The following is a 21,556-nucleotide window of genomic DNA, read 5'->3' as shown; positions in this document are numbered from 1 at the left end:
GGGTGGATGCAGGTGTTTAACTCCCCGCAGGAAGCGCACGATGTCAGTGTGCACCGCCAAGCGAACTCCACCTGAACCCTCAGAGAATTAAAGAATAAGCCTTTGACCAGACCAGCTTGCAAAAAGGCCGACATCACCCACGGAGGCACGAGCGGGGACCATCTTGTGTTCCACAATCCAAGACGCAAACACACCCCACACCCTGACATATGCCAGGGAGATAGAGGTCTTTCTGGACTGCAAGAGAGTAGCAATCACCGCATCCGAATAACCCTTATTCCTTAGGAGCTCCCTCTCAAAAGCCAGGCCGCTAGACAAAAGCAATCTGCCCCTTCCAAACAAATGGGACCTTAACAGAGGAGATCCGGCCGGAGCGGAAATCACAATGAACCGTCTACCATTAAATTTACAAGGTCCGCAAACCACGGTTGCCTTGGCCATTCCAGAGCTACGAGGATTATATCCCCTCAGTGGACCTCTACTCTGTGCAAAACCTTGCCAATTAGTGGCCATGGTGGAAACACGTACAGCAGAACATCCAATAGCCAAGGGAGGACAAGAGCGTCCACCCCTTCTGCGCCGTATCCAGACACAGACTGAAGAACCCTGGGGCCTTGGTGTTGCAAAAAGTCACCATCAGGTCTGTGCAGGGGTGACCCCACCTGCTGCAAATCAGGTGAAAGTTATCCTCCGAAAGCATCCACGCTCTGGGATCCAATTGGTACAGACTTAGGAAGTCCGCCTGAATGTTGTCCATGCCCGCAATATGAGAGGCCGCTATCCTTTCCAGATGCAGTTCCGCCCAACTAATCAATTCCTGGGCTTCCAGGGCTACTGCTCGGCTCTTTGTGCCTCCCTGGTGATTTATGTAAGCCACTGCTGTCACATTGTCTGACAGGATCCTTACCGAACGTCCCCACACCAGGGGAAGGAGAGCCTGAACAGCAAGACCCACGGCTCTGGTCTCCAACTGGTTGATTGACCACGAGGACTCTATCTTTAACCAATGACCCTGGACCGATCTGTGTTGGCAGACCGCCCCCCCAACCGGAAAGACTGGCATCCGTGGTCACCACTATCCAAGAGGGAACTTCCAGATCTACCCCTCTGCGACGCCTGTTCGGGATGAGCCACCAGGCAAGACTGGACCACACAGATTCTGTAAGCGGAAACAGTAGCTGAAACTGCTTGGAGATTGGGTCCCAACGGGATAGCAAAGCTGATTGAAGAGGCCTCATATGAGCAAAGGCCCACGGGACCAAGTCCAGGATTAATGCCATCGATCCAAGAACTTGCAGATAATCCCAGACTCTGGGAATGTGCATGGTCAACAGCGAGCGAACTTCAGCCTGCAATTTGTGGATCCGCTCCTTTGTGAGAAACACCTTGCCCGACCTTTTGTTGAAAAGGGCCCCCAGCAACTCCAAGGTCTGAGAGGGAACCAAATGACGCTTGGCCAAACTGACTATCCACCCCAGGGACCACAAGAGGCACAGGACCCGATCAACCGCCTCCCGACAGAGGGAGTCTGACTTCCCCTGGATCAACCAGTCATTCAAATAAGGGTGCACCAGAACTCCGTGCTTCCGAAGGGCAGCTGCCACCACACCACCACCTGAGCGCTGTTGCTAAGCCGAAAGGCAGGGCGCAAAACTGGAAGTGTTTCCCCCAGAATCATGAAGCGGAGGAATCTTTGATGGTTGGGCCGAATTCCGATGTGCAGGTAAGCCTCCGTCAAGTTCAGGGATGCGAGGAACACTCCCCTGTGAGCTGCTATGGTTACTGACTGCAAAGTCTCCATACGGAAGCGCGGCACCCGAAGAGCTCCGTTCACCTTCTTCAAATCCAGGATGGGCCAGAAAGTACCTTCCTTCCTCGGTACCACAAAGAAGATGGAGTACCTGCCTGTCCTTCGCTCTGCTGGGGGTACCGGCACAATGGCTCCCAGCTCTCGGTGATGATGGAATGTGGCCTGCACAGCTAACACTTTTTGCTGGTAAGAGCATGGGGAGATGAGAAAATGACCCCCTAGAGGCCGAGCAAATTCTAAAACGTAACCTTGATTTATCATGTCCAAGACCCACTGGTCGGAGGTAATCTTGGTCCACTCCTTGTAAAAGAGAGCCAGCCGACCCCCTATTAGTGGCACTGAGGAGGGGACCAGATTCGCCTCATTGGGAAGACTTTGTTCCACTCACATCCTGGGCGGTACCATCTCTGCCGGACTGACGACAACAAAAAAGGCTGACTCCATGAGTGCTGCCTGCTCAACGGTTGTCTGGACGAAGATGATCTAGAGGCCCGAAACCTACGATTTCCCTGAAACCGTGTATAAAAGGGAAAGGAAGGCCTTGCCTTGGGCTTATCTTCAGGCAACCTGTGAACTTTGTTCTCCCCCAAGGATTTAATCATCTCCTCCAACTCCTTACCAAACAGCAGCTTGCCCTTAAAAGGTAGAGAGCCCAGCTGCGCTTTGGAGGAGATGTCCACTGCCCAATTTCTCAACCAAAGGAGTCTGTGAGTGGAAACAGTGGACATCATGGTTCTACCCAAGGTCCGCAGCAGATTTTACAATGCATCCACAGTATAGGCCACCACGGCCTCCAGCTGCTCCGCCTGGAGGGACTCTGCTTCTGAAAGGGCCTTATCCATCTGGAGCTGCTGCCCCCAACGAAGGCCAGCCCGCAACATAAAGCTGCTACACATAGCAGCCCGAGCCCCCAGAGCAGAGACCTCGAAAATCTTCTTGAGGTGAATTTCTAAGCTTCCTATCCTGAAGGTCCTTGAGTGCCACGGAACCAGTGACAGGGATGGTCGTCTTCTTGGTGATGGCGGACACAGCTGCGTCCATCTTTGGGATCTTGAGAAGATCTAGCGCCTCATCCAGAAGCAGGTATAGCTTATTCATGGCCCTGCTCACCTTCAAACTGGCATCCGGAGTATTCCACTCCCTGAAGAGCAGGGCACTGACCGACATATGAAAAGGGAAAGCCACAGTGGGACCCCTAAGCCCCAGCATCACAGGATCACGGCCCCTAGCATCATGCTCTCTTGCAGGGCCTCAAGTATGGTGGAAATTAGGGGGTCTTGCTCTTCAGGGCGAAACAAATGCACCACTCTGGGGTCATCCCCTGCAAGACCTGGCGCATCCAGATGAGACGGGGGGGGGGCGGGGGGGGGGGGAGAGAAACGGACACCAGGACCCAGACATCAAGAGACACCCCCCCTGGGATCTGATGCCCAAGTGGTAGTGAGGGAGGAACCCCCAGTTGAGGGGGAGGCCCCTGACCATACTGGCCAAGCCCCCTTGGGGGCCCACGACCCCTCAGGGGCCCCAGGCCTTTTGGGAGCTGCCGGGGCCACCTCTTCCTGCTGTGGGTGCTTGATCCTCCGGCAACCAAAGGAAACCCCTTTATGGCCGTGGATCTGGCTGAGCGTATTGCTTTAAAAACTTTGCTTAGAAAGTGAACAAAGTCTGCAGAAACAGAGAAGGAGTCAGATCCCTCCTCTTCGCCTTCCCCTGAGGAGAAATCCTTGGCCACCTCGACGCAGCCCCCTCCAGAGCCCTAAGGCTGCGGTGACAACGAAGGGGAATCCCCCTCCCCGGGGCCGTGCGAATGCAGCCAAAATGGGCTCCGTTCCTGCGCTAAGCGGGAACGGGTCCCCTGAGGACTTCTGTGCCGACGCAAGCCCGCCAGGCTCCCAGCGCGAAGACGGCGTCCCAACAGCTGCTCCGGAGGTTCCCCACTGCAAACAAAGGCCGTCGCGTGGAAGTCACGTGCGCGAGGCTCCACAAGCACTACAGGCCGCCCCATGCGGTATGGTCTGCGAACCTGGACCGAGAAAGGCAGCGCTGAACAAACAGCAGACAGCAGGGGAGCCACTGGAAGCAAGAGCCGGGACGCACTGAGCCTACCTGTGCCGAAAACAGCCTTTTTTTTTTTTAAAATAAACTTTGAGTGCCCCGCTGCAGGTTCCTACCATCCCCTGGCAGGGTGAGTGAGCCGGGCTTCCCGGTGTCAACCCTGGCAGCTGCTTGAAGGGGGGCAGGTGACAATGTCTCCAACCCTCTGCCCCGATGCCTCAACTACCAGGGGGGATGGTTCCCCCGGGACCTAGCAACCCCCTGAGAGGCTGAAGAGACTTCAAAAGTCCAAGGTCTTCCCCACTCTTCTTTAGTTTCCTTGATATTTGTTTTTTTGGAAACTCAGACTGCAGGGATTTGCACCTCTACCATCTGCTGGAGACAGAGAAATACTGGCAAACTGTAGATGGCACCTCAACTTAACTGGCAGCATCAGTCGAAAACTGTCTCCATCTGCTGGAGGGGAGTCAAAACCCAGCTGTCTGGACTGATCCAGGTACGTACAGGGAATTTTACATTTTTTTGTGCAGAATTCTCCCATGAATAAACTTTACTTAACTAAGAAGCACAAACTCACTTCTTCAACGAAATTGCAAAAAGGAATGTCTGTAACCTCACTGAACAGAAACATAGCAATGTTAGGCTTCTGAGACCTATCCCACACCCATCCCTCTCCTATCCCTCTATCGCTGAGATATTCCCCCAGCACATCCTTCCATTCTTCCTACCCCACCTCTTTTATGCTGAGACTCCTCTACAGCCACTCCTCTTTCCTCCTTAGTGCTGAGGGACTACTCTAGGCACACCCCTGCTATCCTATGCCTTTTCTCCTTAGCTCTCTCCTACCCCCCCCTTTTTTTTTTTTTTAGCACAGAAAGAAATCAGCTATGTGCCTATGTCTGTGACGTTTACAAAACTTATCCACAGATGAATAGTCAGGGAGGCCTCACCTTGTTTCTTAAGCATCTGATAGGCTTCGGAGATTTTGAGTTCATCGGAAAGGCCTAGAGTCCAGCTGTACATGAGTTCTATGATCCTTAACTTCACTTTCTCTGGAGAACGAGTTCCCAAGTACTGAAGAGAGGAGAAGAAATTAGGTTAAAGGAAAGATCATTATATGCAGTTGTAAACAAGCACATAGGGGTAGATTTTCATGGAGGCATGTGGTGCCCTAGCAGAACACTAAGTAAGATTATCCACGCCACATGACTGCAATTGAAAGCCAACCTGACAATGGGCAATGCTGAATGGCAAAGAGACAGTGCCGGGCAGGCCATGTGTGTCTAAGTGCTGAAAATTAAAAGGACTCACTTATCTATAACCCAGCTAAGCCTGCTCTGCAGCTTGTCAATCTAAAAGCTCAGTGGCCAATTTCATGGCTGCTGGAATTTGACCCTCAACCCCCATCTTGATGATAAAACAGTAGTCAACAATGTCTCAGGTTGTCAGATGAGGATGGGTGAGACCTGCTAAGGAGTGGGTGGGGATGTGACAGCTGGAACCATAGCATAAGAAGAGACCTCCTTACTGACTTCTGACAGCTATGCTTCATCTGCATGGGACAGATGGATATACACACAGGACATGAGGACACAGGAGTACATGGGGGAGGCAGAAAAGCTTTGTGTATTAATGCACACTAAAATCACTCATACATTCAAGCCTTTTAATGAATTTGCATTAGTTAATGCTGTGCTTTAGTCTGTATTCTAATCAGATCTGGTTTCTCTCTGCATTAAAAACTGCAATTTAACCAATGCAATCCTTCAAAAAAGTAAAAATTAAAAAGAACTCTAATCTCCCCCCCCCCCCCCAAACTAATCCTTTCTAGGGAAGCAAATGCCCTTTCTCCTCTCTCTGTTCCAGCAACTAGAAAGATAGAACTCCAACAGCAGCTAGTGACTCAGGGCAGAGTGCATCCCTTCTTGCAAGCTGAAGCCCCAGCCATGCCTGGACACACCTTAATGTCCACCTCCTGATTATTCCCAGAGGGAGGTAAAGCTCCCCATTCCCTAATCACACCTGCTGCGGCCATGAGCTGGGAACCCACCTTCGGTGACACCACTTTGATGAGCTCGTTGAGAAATCGGAACTTGCCGACTTCACTGTGGAATCTCTTGCCGCAGTTTTTCATGCACTCTTCCAGCACCTGTCCAAGAGATGACAAGATAGTGTAGAGACTAAAGGAGCCCTCCTCTGCACGTCATAACTCCCTGCAGTAGCACAAGCACTGAAACGAGCACAGACTCTGGCTTCAGATTTTCTGTTCCACCCTCCCCAACCCTTTCACATCACAGATGAGAGGATTCTCTTAATCCTGCAAAAGCTAAGGAGCAGTGATTACAGCCCTGGACAGATTTAGTTCTGGGCCCTGAGCTCCAAATTCACCTATAGCGCTGACTGTGTAATTGAGACTTTGGGTAACATGCTTTTCTTTCTGCCTCTGGAGCCCAGTTAGAAAATAAAAGGCATTCGACAGTGTGGTTTTCCTGGTCCCAAACAAATGCTAAATCATTTTAATCAAATAGAACGTGAAAACAACAGTTAAGAGAGAGAGGAAACACAAGGAGGAAAAAATCCTGAACAAAAATAAAACATGTCCAGAGGAAACAACCAATCTAGTCACAAAATTCAACTGAGAGAGGGGTACTGGCTAGACCGTACTGCCCACAAAAAAAGGGCCAATGAAATGAGGAATGGGAGGGGAGGGAAGGGCTGGAAACCCCCTATACTCACTGCCCCCCCCCCCCTCTACCCCAAGAATCAGTGTTCAAAGTCCCTCCCCCTTGCTGCAAGTGGGGGAGAGGGAGAAGGTCAGGATTGGAGAAATTACTTACCTGATAATTTCGTTTTCCTTAGTGCAGACAGATGGACTCAGGACTAATGGGTATAGTGAATCATCTGAAGGACCATGTGTGACGGCAAGGGTGGGATGCTGAGTCCATCTGTCTGCACTAAGGAAAACGAAATTATCAGGTAAGTAATTACTCCATTTCCTAGCGTGTAGCAGATGGACTCAGGACTAATGGGATGTATGAAAGCTACTCCCGAACAGGGTGGGAGGCTGCCCGTGACCCACTTAGTATTGCCCTTGCAAATGCCGTGTCCTCCCGAGCCTGAACATCCAGACGGTAGAATCTGGAGAAGGTATAGATGGAGGACCATGTAGCCACCCTGCAGATCTCAGCAGGTGACAGCATTCTAGTTTCTGCCCAGGATACTGCCTGGGCTCTGGTAGAATGGGCCTTGACCTGTAGAGGTGGTGGCTTGCCAGCTTCTACGTAGGCCGCCTTGATGACTTCCTTGATCCAGCGGGCGATGGTTTCCCGCGAGGCCGCTTCTCCTTGTCTCTTTCCGCTGTGAAGGACGAAAAGGTGGTCCGTTTTTCGTACGGGTTCGGACATTTCCAGGTATCTGGATAGGAGTATGCCAATGTTGAGGTGGCGCAGACTACGGGCTTCTTCCAAATTCTTCGAGCCATCAGTCGTTGGTAGTGAGATGGTCTGGTTAAGGTGGAAGTGTGAGACCACTTTGGGGAGGAAGGAGGGAACCATGTGTAGTTGGATGGACCCCGGGGTGAGCCTGAGGAACGGCTCACGGCAGGACAGTACTTGTAGTTCCGATATGCGGTGGGCTGAACACACCGCCAGCAAAAACACCGTCTTTAAGGTTAAGAGGCCGAGGGACAGGCCTCGAAGGGGTCTGAAGGCAGTTCCCGCTAGGAAGTCTAAAACAAGATTGAGATTACACAGAGGTACCGGCCACTTTAGTGGTGGGCGAATGTGCTGGACTCCTTTCAGGAAGCGTGACACATCTGGGTGAGAAGCTATGCTGTCGCCCTCGTTCTTCGAGCCATAGCATGACAATGTGGCCACCTGTACCTTGATGGAGTTGAGGGACAGACCCTTCTGTAGTCCGTTCTGTAAGAATTCCAGGATCACGGGAACTTTAAATGAGCGTGGCTTGATGTTGTGGCCTTCGCACCAGGCTTCAAATACTCTCCAGATCCGTATGTACGTTAGCGATGTGGAGAACTTGTGTGCTCGGTAGAGAGAGTGTCGGATTACCGCCCCCGAGTGTCCGCTCTTTCTTAGGTGAGCCTTCTCAATGGCCAGACCGAAAGAGAGAATTAAGCTGGGTCCTCGTGGAGGATCGGACCTTGTCATAGCAGGTCCCTGTGTGGGGGCAGGGGTAGGGGATTCCCTGCCAGCAGTCTTCTCATGTCTACGTACCAGGGTCTTCTTGGCCAATCTGGAGCCACCAGAAGAACTAGTCCCTGTGTGTAGTTGTATCTTGTGAATGATTGCGCCCAGTAGGGGCCACGGCGGGAAGGCGTATAGTAGAGTCCCCGGGGCCAGGGCATCGATCCCTTGGGATCGATGCCCTGGCCCCGGGGACTCTACTATACGCCAGATACTTCAGCCGCAGGTTCCTGCCTGCGGCTGAAGTATCTGGATGCTTGGGCGTTGGATCTGTTTGCCAGAAGGTCCATGTCCAGTGCCCCCCACCGATTCACTATCATCTTGAAGGCTGTGGACGATAGCCTCCATTCTCCTGGGTCTAGACTTTCCCTGCTGAGGAAATCTGCCGTGATGTTGTCTTTCCCGGCGATGTGGATGGTGGATATCTCCTGGAGGTTTGCTTCCGCCCACACCATCAGGGGGTCTATTTCTAGGGACACCTGTTGGTTTCCTGGTTCCCCCTTGCCGGTTGATGTAGGCTACTGTCGTGGCGTTATCAGACATTACTTTGACCGCTTTGTTTCGAAGTCTGTGAGCGAACCACAGGCAGGCTAGTCTGACTGCCCACGCCTCTAGGCGGTTGATGTTCCATCCCGCCTCTTCTGCGTTCCACTGCCCTTGGATGGTTAATTCCTCGCAGTGTGCTCCCCATCCTCGTAGACTGGCATCTGTGGTGAGTAGGGTCCAGGTTGGGGAGGACTGATCCCCGGCTCATGTGGCTGGCCTGCAGCCACCACTATAGCTGGGTCCGAAGTCTGCCAGGGAGTGATAGATGTACGGTGTAGTACTTGGACCGTGGGCTCCACCGTGATAGGAGGGAGCGCTGTAGGGCCCCGGCCCTCATGTGGGTTCTTGCCCATGGCACTACTTCCAGTGTGGCTGCCATCAGCCCGAGGACTTGCAGTAATCCCATGCTGTGGGACGAGGATCGTTCAGCAAGGTTTGCAGCCGATTCCACAATTTTGATCTCCTTGTGGGGTCAGGCTGACCTTGTCATCTTTGGTGTCGAATCGGACTCCTAGGTATTCCAGAGACTGTGAGGGCTGTAGGGAGCTTTTGTGTGTGTTGACCAACCATCCTAGGCTCTCCAGTAGAGTTATGACTCTGCTGGTTGCTTGGTGGCTTTCCTCCAGTGACTTTGCCCTGATCAGCCAGTCATCTAGGTAAGGGTGAACGAGGATTCCTTCCTTCCTCAGTGTTGCCGCCACCACTACTATTACCTTGGTGAACGTCCGGGGTGCTGTGGCTAGCCCGAAGGGTAGTGCCCGGAACTGGTAGTGACGGTTCAGGACTTTGAAGCGTGGGTAGCGCTGTTGTTCCTGATGAATTGGGATGTGCAGGTAGGCCTCCGAAAGATCCAGGGATGTGAGAAACTCTCCTGGTTGTATTGCCCTTATAACGGATCGTAAGGTTTCCATGCGGAAGCGGGGAATCCTGAGGTGGCGGTTGACCGACTTGAGGTCCAGGATGGGTCTGAATGTTCCCTCTTTCTTGGGGACGATAAAATAAATGGAATAATGTCCAGTATTTATTTCCTGTGGAGGCACTGGGGTTATGGCCTCAAGGGCCAGTAGTCTGGACAGTGTAGCTTCCACTGCCACCTTCTTGAAGGGGTCGTGACAGGGGGACTCCACGAACTTGTCTGGAGGGGTTCGTAGGAAATCCAGGTAGTACCCCTCCCGAACGATGGCTAGGACCCACTTGTCCGATGTTATCTCGACCCATCTGTGGTAGAATAGGGCTCGTCTGCCTCCTATGGCTTCTTCCCTTGGATGGGTCGGCTGAATCTCATTGTGGGGTGTGGCTGAGGCCTGCACCCGAGCTGGTTCCCTTCTTGTTGTGCTTGGTCCGAAAGGACTGGTTCCTGCCCGTAGGGCGAGGGGTTTGATAGTTGCTCCTGTAAGGATTGAAGCGCTGTGAACCTCTGCCCCTAGAGGACCTGGGGAAGGGTTGCTGGTTTCTCTTCATCTTATTCTTCGGCAGGCGCGGCAATGGGGATTCGCCCCAGTTTCTCTAGTTCGCTGCCGAACAGGAGGGATCCTTTGAAGGGCATCCTTGTGAGGCGCGTTTTGGAAGATGCGTCGGCCGACCAGCTTCGGAGCCAGAGTTGCCTTCTGGCCGCCACTGCAGATGACACTCCTCTGGCCGCCGTGCGCACTAGGTCAGAAGCAGTGTCCACGAGGAATGATACTGCTGGTTCCATATATTCTCCAGGGGTGTTGTTCCTGGTTTGTGATAAACAGGCACATGTCACCACAGTGCAGCAGGCCACAATTTGTAGAGACATAGCGGCTATGTCAAATGACTGTTTGAGGATGGACTCCAGACGCCGGTCATGTGTATCCTTGAGTGCAGCTCCTCCCTCTACTGGGATAGTGGTGCGTTTAGAGACCGCGCAGACCATGGCATCCACTCTTGGGCATGCGAGAACATCTTTGGTTGCCGGGTCCAGGGGGTACAGGGCTGCCAAGGCTCGTCCCCCTTTGAATGTGGACTCTGGAGCACTCCATTCCAGGTCAATCAGCTGTTGTGCTGCTTGTACAGAGGGAAATGTCGAGAAGTCTGTCGGAGACCCTCCAGCAGGGAGTTCGGTTTAGCGAGCTCCCTGGGCCCGGGATAGTGAGCTCCGTCAGGCATTGGTTGACCAGGTCCGGGAGCTCATCCTTTGTGAAGAAGCGTCTCATGCTTTGGTGAGGCTCTGTCCACGGGGGGAGCTCCCCCTCTTCTAGGGGTTCGGCTTCCTCTTCAGAGATGTCAGAGTCCCCATAGGTGGGGCTTCTGGGTAGTGGAAGCCTGTGCCTAGGACTTGAAGGGCCTGGGGCATGAGGGTCCTCCGGTGGAGCATGTGGCTGGACAGCCAGAGGTTCCGTTTGCATTTGAACAAAGGTATGAACCCTCTTGAACTCCACCCATGAGATCGAAGCTGGGTCGAAGCTGAGGGGCGCTGGATCCTTGGGGTTCCCCAAGCATGATGTGGCATGCTGGGCAGAGGCCTTGAGCTTTTCTCTCTGTTTCTAGAGGTGCCATGGCTGTTGGCACGTAAACTTCTTATGCGCACCGGTGTGCTTAAGGTAAGCGTGTAGTTGTGCGCGTAGCTGTGCGCCCAGCCGTAGATATGCACCTGGCTCTGCGCGCGTAACTTATGCACGCAAGACCTGATGTGCGTGTAAGGCTATGCGCACACGTGCTTTGTGCGCCTAGGTCGGAGTTGTGCGCTTGGGCCAAACGGTGAACGGTGCAGCAAATAGGGCCAAAATGGCGACGGTGAGCACATGGGCAATATGGCGACCCCCTCGGAGGGTCTCCACGTGGATAGACCCTTGGAAATAACTGGGGCCTGGCCCTGCTAGGGCGGATCAACCCGGTGGCACTGGTCCCGGCCGGCGACCTGTGCTCCTCCTCGATCCTCGGAGACCGGTTCAAGCAGAAGATTTCTACCTTACCTTGTCTTCGGCGCTTCCCGGTTGTGTCCTGGGCGGTCTCCGGCTGCGGGGGGAGAGGGCAAATACCTTCACCGCCGTGCTCGAGGATGCACCCGCTGCCTCTCAGCCGCGCCGAAGGGTCGGGGGCTAGGTCCTCGCCGCGATTCGGCCGCTGGACCGAGGCTTACCTCTGAGGGACCACGGAAATCACCTCGGGAATCTCAACTGGGGGAGGGACCCTAGGGTATCACCGCAGGAGAGCGGGGCTCGTTTTCAGGTAGGATTATTCTTTAAAATTTGGATTTTCTTCTTTGAATTTGTTTGAACGCTATGAGAGTGTGCAGATAGTCCCTAACTGCTATGGAGACGGAAAATACTGAAGAGCTGCACTTCCTGCAGGGGGTATATGTACTAGGGGCTGACATCAGATTGAAATCTGTTCCGTCTCCAACTGCTAGCAGGAATACACTATACCCATTAGTCCTGAGTCCATTTGCTACACGCTAGGAAATAGTTTGTTTCCAACATAAGGCTAACTCTCAAAATAGCAGTTCTGCAAATGAGACTAGAAGTTTGCTCCTCAGTGTCCACACCTTTCATGCTATACTTTTATACCCCTCAATGTCTGTCGACTAGATTTGTAAAAAGCTCCATGGAGCAGGGACTGTCTGTGTAGCACTGCATATCTCTCTCTCGTACAGTTTAACATTCCCACCTCTACTTTTCTTCCTTATGAAATGGAAAAATCCAAACCTGCAATGGTTTGTACATAACACGAGGGTACCAGTCAGTTAGTTATCTCCATCGTGCTGAAAATATGCATCCCTTAATCATGTGGGGGGTGAGTACTTCTCTTTCTGGCATTGTTCAGGTCTTAATTCTTAGGTCTTGCCCTCAAAGCGTAAAGAACAAGGACACCATAAGAGCAGTGTCGGGTGTGTTCTTTCAGCCTCCAGTGTTCCTCTGCTCTGTTCTCACATGGAGACTGCACAAGTCCTCTGTCACCAAGAGCCCCTATGCACTATCCATTCACCCAGAGAAACAAACACAGCACACGAAGAGAAAGTCAGATGTAAAGACCCCCTTCCCTCTTGCTGACCCAGCAGCTTATACCAGCAAGTATAACCTCACTGAAAAAAGCACCTTGGTCAGCGAACAGAATATGTCATCATGACTGAACCTGGCTGTCCTAGTGGCCCCCCCCCCCCCCCCCCATACACACCCCTACGTATCAAACGTGCCAGGTTGGGGTCTGTGTGTCAAAGGATCGCTCACCATTAGGCCCTGCACAGCTTCCCATTCCTGCGGAGATTGGATCTTATGTGCCAACAACCGAGTTGCCAACTGGGGACTGCATGAGAAAAAAAAAAAAAAAAAGGGCAGAACAATGAACAGCATGGCCCCAAAGCAGCAGAGAGCGATTTAGCAACCATTTCATGAACATCTTTCCCTCTCTACCCTTTCCCAGAAAACATAAAGGGAGCTGCAGCATTGTTTAACCAGAGGAGAGTCTGTATGGAAGTTGCATTTTGGTGTCATGCCAACAAATCAGGCTCCTATTGGTGGATTTGTCCACATTCAGTTGGTAGTAGGGAGATGCTGGAAACACAGTCAGCCCCAGGGCAATTTATAGGCCAAGTTAATGCTGAAGTTTGCACAATGTGTGATTTTTCCCTCAGGTTCTTCCGAGACAGTACTTGCAGCCATCAAGCCTGACCACCGGATAACTGCTCACACTCAGGCCGATTCAGTAAAAGTCGCGGGAGAGCGGGCGAGCGCCCACTCTCCTGGCGCGCGCACAGGCCACTCTCCTGTGCACGCAATTCAGTATTTAAATGAGGGCCCCACGATAAAAAGAGGCGCTAGGGACACTAGCACGTCCCTAGTGCCTCTTTTTTGACAGGAGCGGCGGCTGTCAGCGGGTTTGATAGCCGAAGCTCAATTTTGCCGGCATCGGTTCTCAAACCCGCTGACAGCCACGGGTTCAGAAACCGGATGCCGGCAAAACTGAGCGTCCGGTTTTCAACCCGTGAGCCGATTTTTTATTTTTTTTTATTTTTCATTAATTTTTTTTTACTTTGGGACCTCCGACTTAATATCGCCATGATATTAAGTCAGAGGGTGTACCGAAAAGCAGTTTTTACTGCTTTGCTGTACACTTTCCCGGTGCCGGCAGAAATTAACTCCTACCCTTTGGGTAGGCGCTAATTTCTGAAAGTAAATTGTGCAGCTTGGCTGCACATTTTACTTAGTGAATCGCGCGGGAATAACTAATAGGGCCATCCCGTGACTTTTAGTAATTGGCCTGAGTGTTAGCAGTTATCCGGTGGTCAGGCTTGATGGCTGCAAGTATTGTCTCGGAAGAACTTGAGGGGAAAATCACGCATTGTGCAGAACTTCAACATTAACTTGGCCTATAAATTGCCCTGAGGCTGGCTGTGTTTCCAGCAGCTCCCTACTACCAACTGAATGTGGACCCCGCCGGAGCGCACTGTACTGTATCGGCCTGACTAAGAGCTAGATGCTCATTTGAAGGTGAGGGCATCAAAAGAAAAGCAAGGGCAATTATGTGCCCACTGCTCAGAGTAGATTACTAATGCTATTGGAATTTTCTTGATCTTTGTTTTCCCCAGCTGTCTCTACCTGTACACTTGGGGCTTCCAATTTAATCAGAATCTACCCCAACTAAGCCTACAGCATCATTAACTTTGATGTGCAGCTAACAGGGTTTCCTCTCCCCCTCCATCTATGTTTCCTTTCTCCTGCCCATCCATTGCAGTGACAGTTCTTTGGTTAAGAGACAAACTAGGGAAGGAATGAGCAATTCCAGTCTTCGAGGCCTGCAAACCGGGCAGGTTTTTGAGATATCCCTAATGAATATGCATGAGATAGATTTGCATACAATGGAGGCAGAGTGCACACAAATCTCTCTCATGCATATTCATCAGGGATATCCTGAAAGCCTGACTGGATTGCAGCCCTTGAGGACCAGAATTGACCACCCTCGAGTTAGGGTAGTCTCTCGAAACTGCAAGACATGCACTCTCAAGTCAACCAGTGGGTATCACTGTTGTATAAAACGGCCAGGACTCCCTCTCCTTGCTGCAGTTGTAGCACCCTGCTGGCCCAAGAGCAGGAGCCAGGGATGGAACTCAAACTTGGGTCTTCTGCACAGCAGCGCTCCTCCCGCTGTCAGAGGCTCACTGAACCAGGACTCTGACTGTCAAACTTCTATTTATAGTCCTACTTATGAATAAAATATTTTTCCAGCAAAGAGATGCTCAGAACTGCAACTGAACTGTACAGAACTTAAGAGGGGGGGGGGGGGAGGGGGGAGGTAACTGCAAAAAAATAAACAAAAAAGAAAAAAAAGAATGAAAGCAGAAATTAAAATTTTAAAGAAAAAAAAAATTAGACCTGAAACCAGAAATGCAAAATACATAAAAGAAGCTGTATGTCGCCCTTGTGAAAAATAAGAGGGGAACAATTATATTGAAAAAAAATGATACCAGTCCATTAATTTTGTTATTGCCTCAAAATAAACACTTTAAAAAATGTTTGGAATGGAGCATCTTGCAAACAACTAACTGCATTACCAAAAAATGGTTACACCTCTGAAAATTCTTATAATCATCTACCCTTGAAAAGACGAAAATTTTATTAATACAAAAAAATTATTAACGTAGAAGATAGTGCAAAACAGGCCAAACAAGTGTAGAAGAGAGGCATTCCAGGGGGTGTGGAGTCTGTGCAAGGTTGAGACTTATGAGCACATGATTTAAAAAGTGCACATGCAAAGTCTATCAGCCAAACTCCAAGCACAAATAGGAGTATAACTGTGCACACGTAGTTTTGCTGGGATCAGTTTTTAAGCAGCTTATAGATGCGAGTCCACTGGGAAAACCTGGTGTGATTTATGCACATACTTGCCAGGTAACTACTGTGTGATTTTACAAAATGTCTAGTACGATTAATCCATAAATCCTTAACTTGTCAAGGATCCAAACTGTTCTTCCATGAACCAAAGTAGCCCGAGATAATCCATGTTGCATGCTAACCGTTCACACATCAGTAGTACTATTCAAAAATGTCAACATATTAAAAAAAAAAAAAAAAAGAAGAAAACGTATCCGACACCAGCTACTGTTTCAGCACATCAAACTCCTGCCTCAGGAGTTCCTCTCATCCTTCACTGAACTTCCAAAAAAAGAGTTGACTTTTCATAACAAAGGAGAAATTATTAGGGATGTGAATCGTTTTTGAACGATTAAAATTATCGTCAGATAATTTTAAAATCGTTCTAAATCGTTAGAGTGCACGATACAATACAAATGCCCCCGATTTATCGTCAGGGGCATTTGTATTGTATCGTTAAATAGGGCACGGGAATTATTTGGGGAGGGCGGGAAAAACCGGCACACCAAACAACCCCTAAACCCACCCCCGACCCTTTAAAACCAATCCTTCCCTCCCCCACCCTCCCAAACCCCCCCAAAATGTAAGTTACCTGGTGGTCCAGTGGGGGGGGGGGGGGGGCCCGGCGCGATCTCCCGGCTCTCGGGCCATCGGCGCCATTTTGGCTGCCACTAATAAAATGGCGCCGATAGCCCGATAAAAAAAAACAACCCATCCGGCCCTTTTAAATCAACCCCCTACCCTCCCCGACCCTTTTTTTTTTTTTTTAAGGGAGGCCCGCCACCGCTAAAAAAAAAAACCCCACCCGATCCTTTAAATCGACCCCCCCATCCCGACCCCCCCCAAAGCCTTTTAAATTACCTGGTGGTTCCAGGGGGCCTCGGGGAGAGGAGAGATCCAGGGGGGCCTCGGGAAGATATTTCCCATTCCCAGGCATCAGCTGTTCTAAAAAAAAAATAAAAATGGCGCCGATGCCCCTTTGCCCTTACCATGTGACAGGGTATCCGTGCCATTGGCCGGCCCCTATCACATGGTAGGAGCACTGGATGGCCGGCGCCATCTTTAAAGATGGTGCCGGCCACCTTTACTCATCAGCCCCTATTATTGGGGGGGGGGGGGGGGTCGATTTAATGGGTCGGATGGGTTTTTTTTTTTTTAGCGGCGCGGGCCTCCCTTAAAAAAAAAGGGTCGGGAGGGTCGATTTAAAGGGTCGGGTGGGTTTTTTTTTTTTAGCGGCGCGGGCCTCCCTTAAAAAAAAAATTAGCAATGTGAATTGGAATCGGAAACGATTCCAATTCACATATCGTAACGATCAGATTCCCCCCCCCCCCCCCCCCCCCCCCCCAGCCGAATCTGATCGTTAAGACGATCTGGCACACGATTCACATCTCTAGAAATTATTACTTACCTGATAGTTTCCTTTCCTCTGATGAGGGCAGGTCAATCCCAATGAGTGGGTCTGCGAGCAGATGGAGCAAAAGCTGACATCACGGATAAATATAGTCTTGCCCAGACATCAGCCTGCCAGTATTCTCTGGAAAAGCCAAACTGTGGATAAACTGATTATACTTGAACATTATCATTAACAACCAACCACTCATGCTTCCACCCCAACGAGAACACTGAGTTCAGACAAAAAGTAGTAACATATGCACTAAACTAAGGGGCTAGAAAAGCTACTAACTAGTCAAACAGCAGGAATCACACTCTGCAATGTTTTCCCTGAAAAGGCTAACCATAATTTAAACATCGGCAGCCTAGGGCGGGTCTGGGATTACCTGCCCTCATTAGAGGAAAGGAAATTATCAGGTAAGTAGTAATTTTTCCTTCCTCTGCATTCAGGCAAACCAGTCCCCACCATTGGGATGTACCAAAGCTACTCCCGAAAAAGGCGGGAGGCTGCCAGCAGTCCAGTCAATACTGCCCGCGCAAACGCAGCAGCCTCCATAGCCTAAACATCCCAGAGGTAGTGCTCGAAAAGGTGTGCAAAGATGAGCACGTTGCCGCTCGGCAAAGCTCAGCAGGCGACACCAAACTAAGTTCTGCCCCACGATACCGCTTGAGCCTCCGTGGAATGCAGTCTAATCTGTTTCAGTGAAGCAACCTCAGCAGCCATATAAGCAGTCTTAATTATTTCTTTACTCCACCAGGCTATCTCGCTAGCCAGGTCCCCCGGTGCTCCCCTGTTCATTGCCACTTTGGAGCATGTACAGGTGATCCCATTTCTGGACAAATTTTAGTCACCTCCAAATATCACAGCAAATGTCATTGAACGTCTGAAAAATGCAAAGATGATACTTTCATCTCTGTCCCTGCCCAAGGTGGGCAGGGAAGTGGACTGATTCAAACGAAACTCTGAACCACTTTTTTTTTTTTTAAGCACAAGAGGACACAGCCCAAAGCTGTACTGTCCCCCGGAGGCATATGCAGAAAAGGCTCACAGTAAGAAAGAGCCCTGCAGCTCGGAAACCCGACATGCCAAACAGATTGCTACCAGAAAAAAACATCTTCAAGGTAAGGAGCCGTAAGGAAAGAGCGTGCAGCGGCTGAAAAGAGTTGGACCTGCCAAGAATTCCAGGAAGAAATTAAAATGTTAAGGGCCAAGCACTTACGTAAGTCAACCTATAAGAATTCCAAATTTAGAGGAATTCTTGAGAGGTTGAGAGCCTTGCTCAGAATATCATGCCTCGAAACTTTCCAGCCCTAACACAGGCTATGGGATAGAAAATTTCCTGGACCGAAGGAAGGTGGAAATCACAGCAGATCAATAACTGCTCTTCAACAACCAAGCCCTTTCAATAGCCAAACCGTAAGCCACAATGGACCCGGATCCTCATGAAGAATGGGTCCCTGCCGCAACAGATCCTTCCGAGATGGGGACTGCCCTCCAGCCATCTCTGGAGATCGGCATACCATAGCTATTAGCCCACCCCAGAGCCACTAAAAGGATGGTGATGGTTTGACTTGCAATCTTCCGGACAATTCTGCATCCCAGAGGCCAAGGTGAAAAATGCATACAATAGTACGCCACGTGGCCACTCCTGAATGACGGCATCGATGTCCAGCACTTGGGATCCTGCCTGCAACTGAAAAAGTATGGAACTTTCGCCTTGCTGATGGTCGCCAACAGGTCTAGGTCCGGTAAGATCCAGCGGTTCACAAGGAGCCAAAAGGCTTCGTCTGCCAGCTCCCATTTTCCTGGGTCCAAGTTTCTCCTGCCAAGGAAGTCTGCTCCGATATTGTTCTTTCTGGCAACGAGAGGCAAGTATCCCTAGTAGACGTTGGTCCACTAACACCATGAGCACATCTATTTCCTCTGACACCTGCTGACTCTTGGTTCTATCCCCATAGCTGATGTAAGCCACTATTGTCACATTGTCTGACATTATCTGGACCACCCGAGCCTCTGGATGCTCAGCAAACTGCCCTGGTTTCCAATCTGTTGATGTTCAACTTTTGCTCCTCTACATTCCAGTGACCTTATACCATCAACTCTTAACAGTGAGCCCTACAATCCAGCAGGCTCACATCTTTTGTGAGTACCCACCAATCCAGTGTCTCCAGGGAAATCCCTTCCTGAGATGAACCGTCTGTAACCACCAGCGCAACTGAAACTTCACCTCCAATGGTAGGATCAGCCTCACTACATAGCTCTGCAACTGTGGATTCCACGCGTTGAAAAGGTTGCATGTGTGCGCTTACCCAGGGGATTACTTCCAATGCGGCAGCCACTGATCCCACCTGTAGATAAGCCCACTCAGTCAAGCGAATAGTGTTCATCAAGGTGTGAACTCAAGCCATTAATATTTGGATTGAAGTCTCCAGCAGAAAAAAAACAAAAACAAAAAAAAAAACCAAAAAAAAAAAACAACTTTGCCCTGATTCAGTTGAAGCAAATGCCAAAAACTCCAGAAGTCTGAGTTGGCTTGCAAACTGCTCTGGCCAGATTCACCACCCAGCCTAGCTCCTGTAGTACTGAAACTACTTTGCAAGAAGCACGAAGATTCTCTTCCTTGCTCTTGGCACGAATCAACCAGACCAGATAGGTGTGAACTAGAATACCATCTTTGTGTAAGGCTGCCGGTACCATCACCATGACCTTGGAAAAGGTCCTGGGCACAGTGGCTAAACCGAAGGCAAGGCCTGGAACTGGTGAGGATGATTCAGAATGGCAAAACGAAGGAATTGATGTTCCCAGTGAATGGGAATATGCAGATATGCCTCTGTCAGATATGGAGACGTGAGGTATTCCCCTGATTGTACTGCCATTAGGACATATTGCACAGTTTCCATCCTGAGTGACTTGCAAAGGACGATTGACACCGATATCCAGTATGGGTCGAAATGGAATACTGGCCTGAATTCTACTGTGATTCGGGAATGGGAATCACTGCTTAGAGGTCCAACAACATGTACAATGTAGCTTCCACTGCTACTCTCTGGATATATCATAAAAGCATCCGGAGGAATGCAAAGAAATTCTAGAGCATACCTGTCCTGAACCACTTCAAGGACCCATTGATCCAAAGTAATCTGGATCCTCCCATGATAAAAAAATGAGATAGGTGGCCACTTATCTCCTACCCCAAGAGGGGAATCTGCAAATCCTCATTGAGAAGATCAAGGGGCCCCACTTCTAGAGCCCGCATCCTTTTGAAACCTTTGGGGTGAAAGGACTGAGATCTGCGGAAGGTGCAGTATATCTATGGGAAGAACCTCCCGTATAAGGCTGAAAACAACAGTAGTATCAAGAATGGCCGCTCACTTGAAAAGTCTGGGAAACCAGCTTCTTGTCCTCTGGCAATCGAGGGACCTGGGCTTCTCCCCATTTAGTTGCCATCTTCTCCAACTCACTGCCAAATAAAAGTGAACCCTTGAAGGGCAGCTTGGTAAGCTTGGACTTTGAAACAGTATCTGCCGACAGCTGTGCAGCCATAGCCATCGCCTGGTTGCAATAACAGAAGCAGGTCCTCTAGCGGCTGTGTGAACCAGGATACAGCCCCCATCAGCTATGAAGAAACCCCCTCTCTCTGTTCTACCACAGGTCCGTTATATGAAGCGGTGCTTCCAGATTCTTGAGAAAGACAAGGTAGCTCTATCTACCAGGGCATAACAAGAAACAATTTTTAAGTTCATCGCCACTGCCCCAAGGCTTGGTTTGGATAGCTTGAATTCTTCCATCCTGAACATGCTTAAGAACTGCACCTCCCTTTACTGGAATAGTGGTTTGTTTCATGACAGAGCACACCAAAGCATCCATCTTAGGGAAGTGCAACAGCTCTCTGGCCTACAGATCCAAGGGGTATAAATGAAAGGATGTCTCTGGTGCATTCCATTCCAGATCAATCAACTCCTTGGACCGGCGGACATAGATTTGTATGCGCAACCCGGCACGCACAAATCTACGCCCGATTTTATAACATGTGAGCACAGCCGTGCGCATGTTATAAAATCTGGGGTCGATGCGCGCAAGGGGGTGCACACTAGTGCATCTTGCGCACGCCGAGCTCTAGGGGAGCCCTGATGGTTTTCCCTGTTCCCTCCGAGGCTGCTCCGAAATCAGAGCAGTCTCGGAGGGAACTTTCCTTCAGCCTCCCCCACCTTCCCCTCCCTTCCTCTACCTAACCTGCCCCCCCCCACCTTTATTTTATAAGTTGGGCCTGCCTCCGGTCAGGCGTAGGTTGTGCACGCCGGCTGACGGGCAGCCTGCGATCCTGGGCACAGCAGCAAATGGCCGCTGTGCCTGGAGGCTCTGGCCCCGCCCCTTTTTGCCCGTCCCGGGGCTTTACGCACGCCGCCGGGCCTTTTGAAAATAGGCCCGACGCGCGTAACCCCCCCCCCCCATGTACGCGTGTAAATTTGCCTGGATTTATGTGCATAGGTGCATTTGCCCCCTTGTGCGTGGTGGCCGTGTGGGGGGCATATTTTATATGTCATAGAACACCCAATATACAGTCTAGTAAAGCAAAACTTAGTTTACTAATTGTAAATATATGGATAATAAAATCAGCAGAGTAATAACATTGAATACAGTAAGATGTACATAAATCAATACAGGTAAATAGGAAACAGATAGAAATAAAGATATAATATTAATCAAAGAACAAAAAAAG

The 21,556-nt window shown here is 50.3% G+C and overlaps 1 protein-coding gene across 5 annotated transcripts in view; it reads right to left on the bottom strand.

The window, feature by feature from the left end:
- GGA1 (golgi associated, gamma adaptin ear containing, ARF binding protein 1) overlaps nucleotides 1-21,556 on the bottom strand; it is a 144,287-nt gene that overhangs the window by 80,725 nt on the left and 42,006 nt on the right. For 2 of the 5 annotated variants that reach the window (XM_029590095.1, XM_029590096.1), the window contains exons 3-5: nucleotides 12,804-12,879; nucleotides 5,916-6,014; nucleotides 4,816-4,939 (exon numbers count right to left, since the gene is read on the bottom strand). In XM_029590095.1, coding sequence (XP_029445955.1) covers nucleotides 4,816-4,939; nucleotides 5,916-6,014; nucleotides 12,804-12,806 — 226 coding nt within the window. In that variant the 5' untranslated portion in view covers nucleotides 12,807-12,879. The remainder of the gene's footprint in view (nucleotides 1-4,815; nucleotides 4,940-5,915; nucleotides 6,015-12,803; nucleotides 12,880-21,556) is intronic. The other 3 variants (XM_029590097.1, XM_029590098.1, XM_029590100.1) reach the window with 2 other exon arrangements.

This window comes from Rhinatrema bivittatum, chromosome 2, assembly GCF_901001135.1.
Source record: "Rhinatrema bivittatum chromosome 2, aRhiBiv1.1, whole genome shotgun sequence".
Classification (NCBI taxonomy): domain Eukaryota; kingdom Metazoa; phylum Chordata; class Amphibia; order Gymnophiona; family Rhinatrematidae; genus Rhinatrema; species Rhinatrema bivittatum.
Note: the sequence above shows the minus strand (reverse complement) of the source record. Positions and strands in the feature narration are given on the sequence as shown.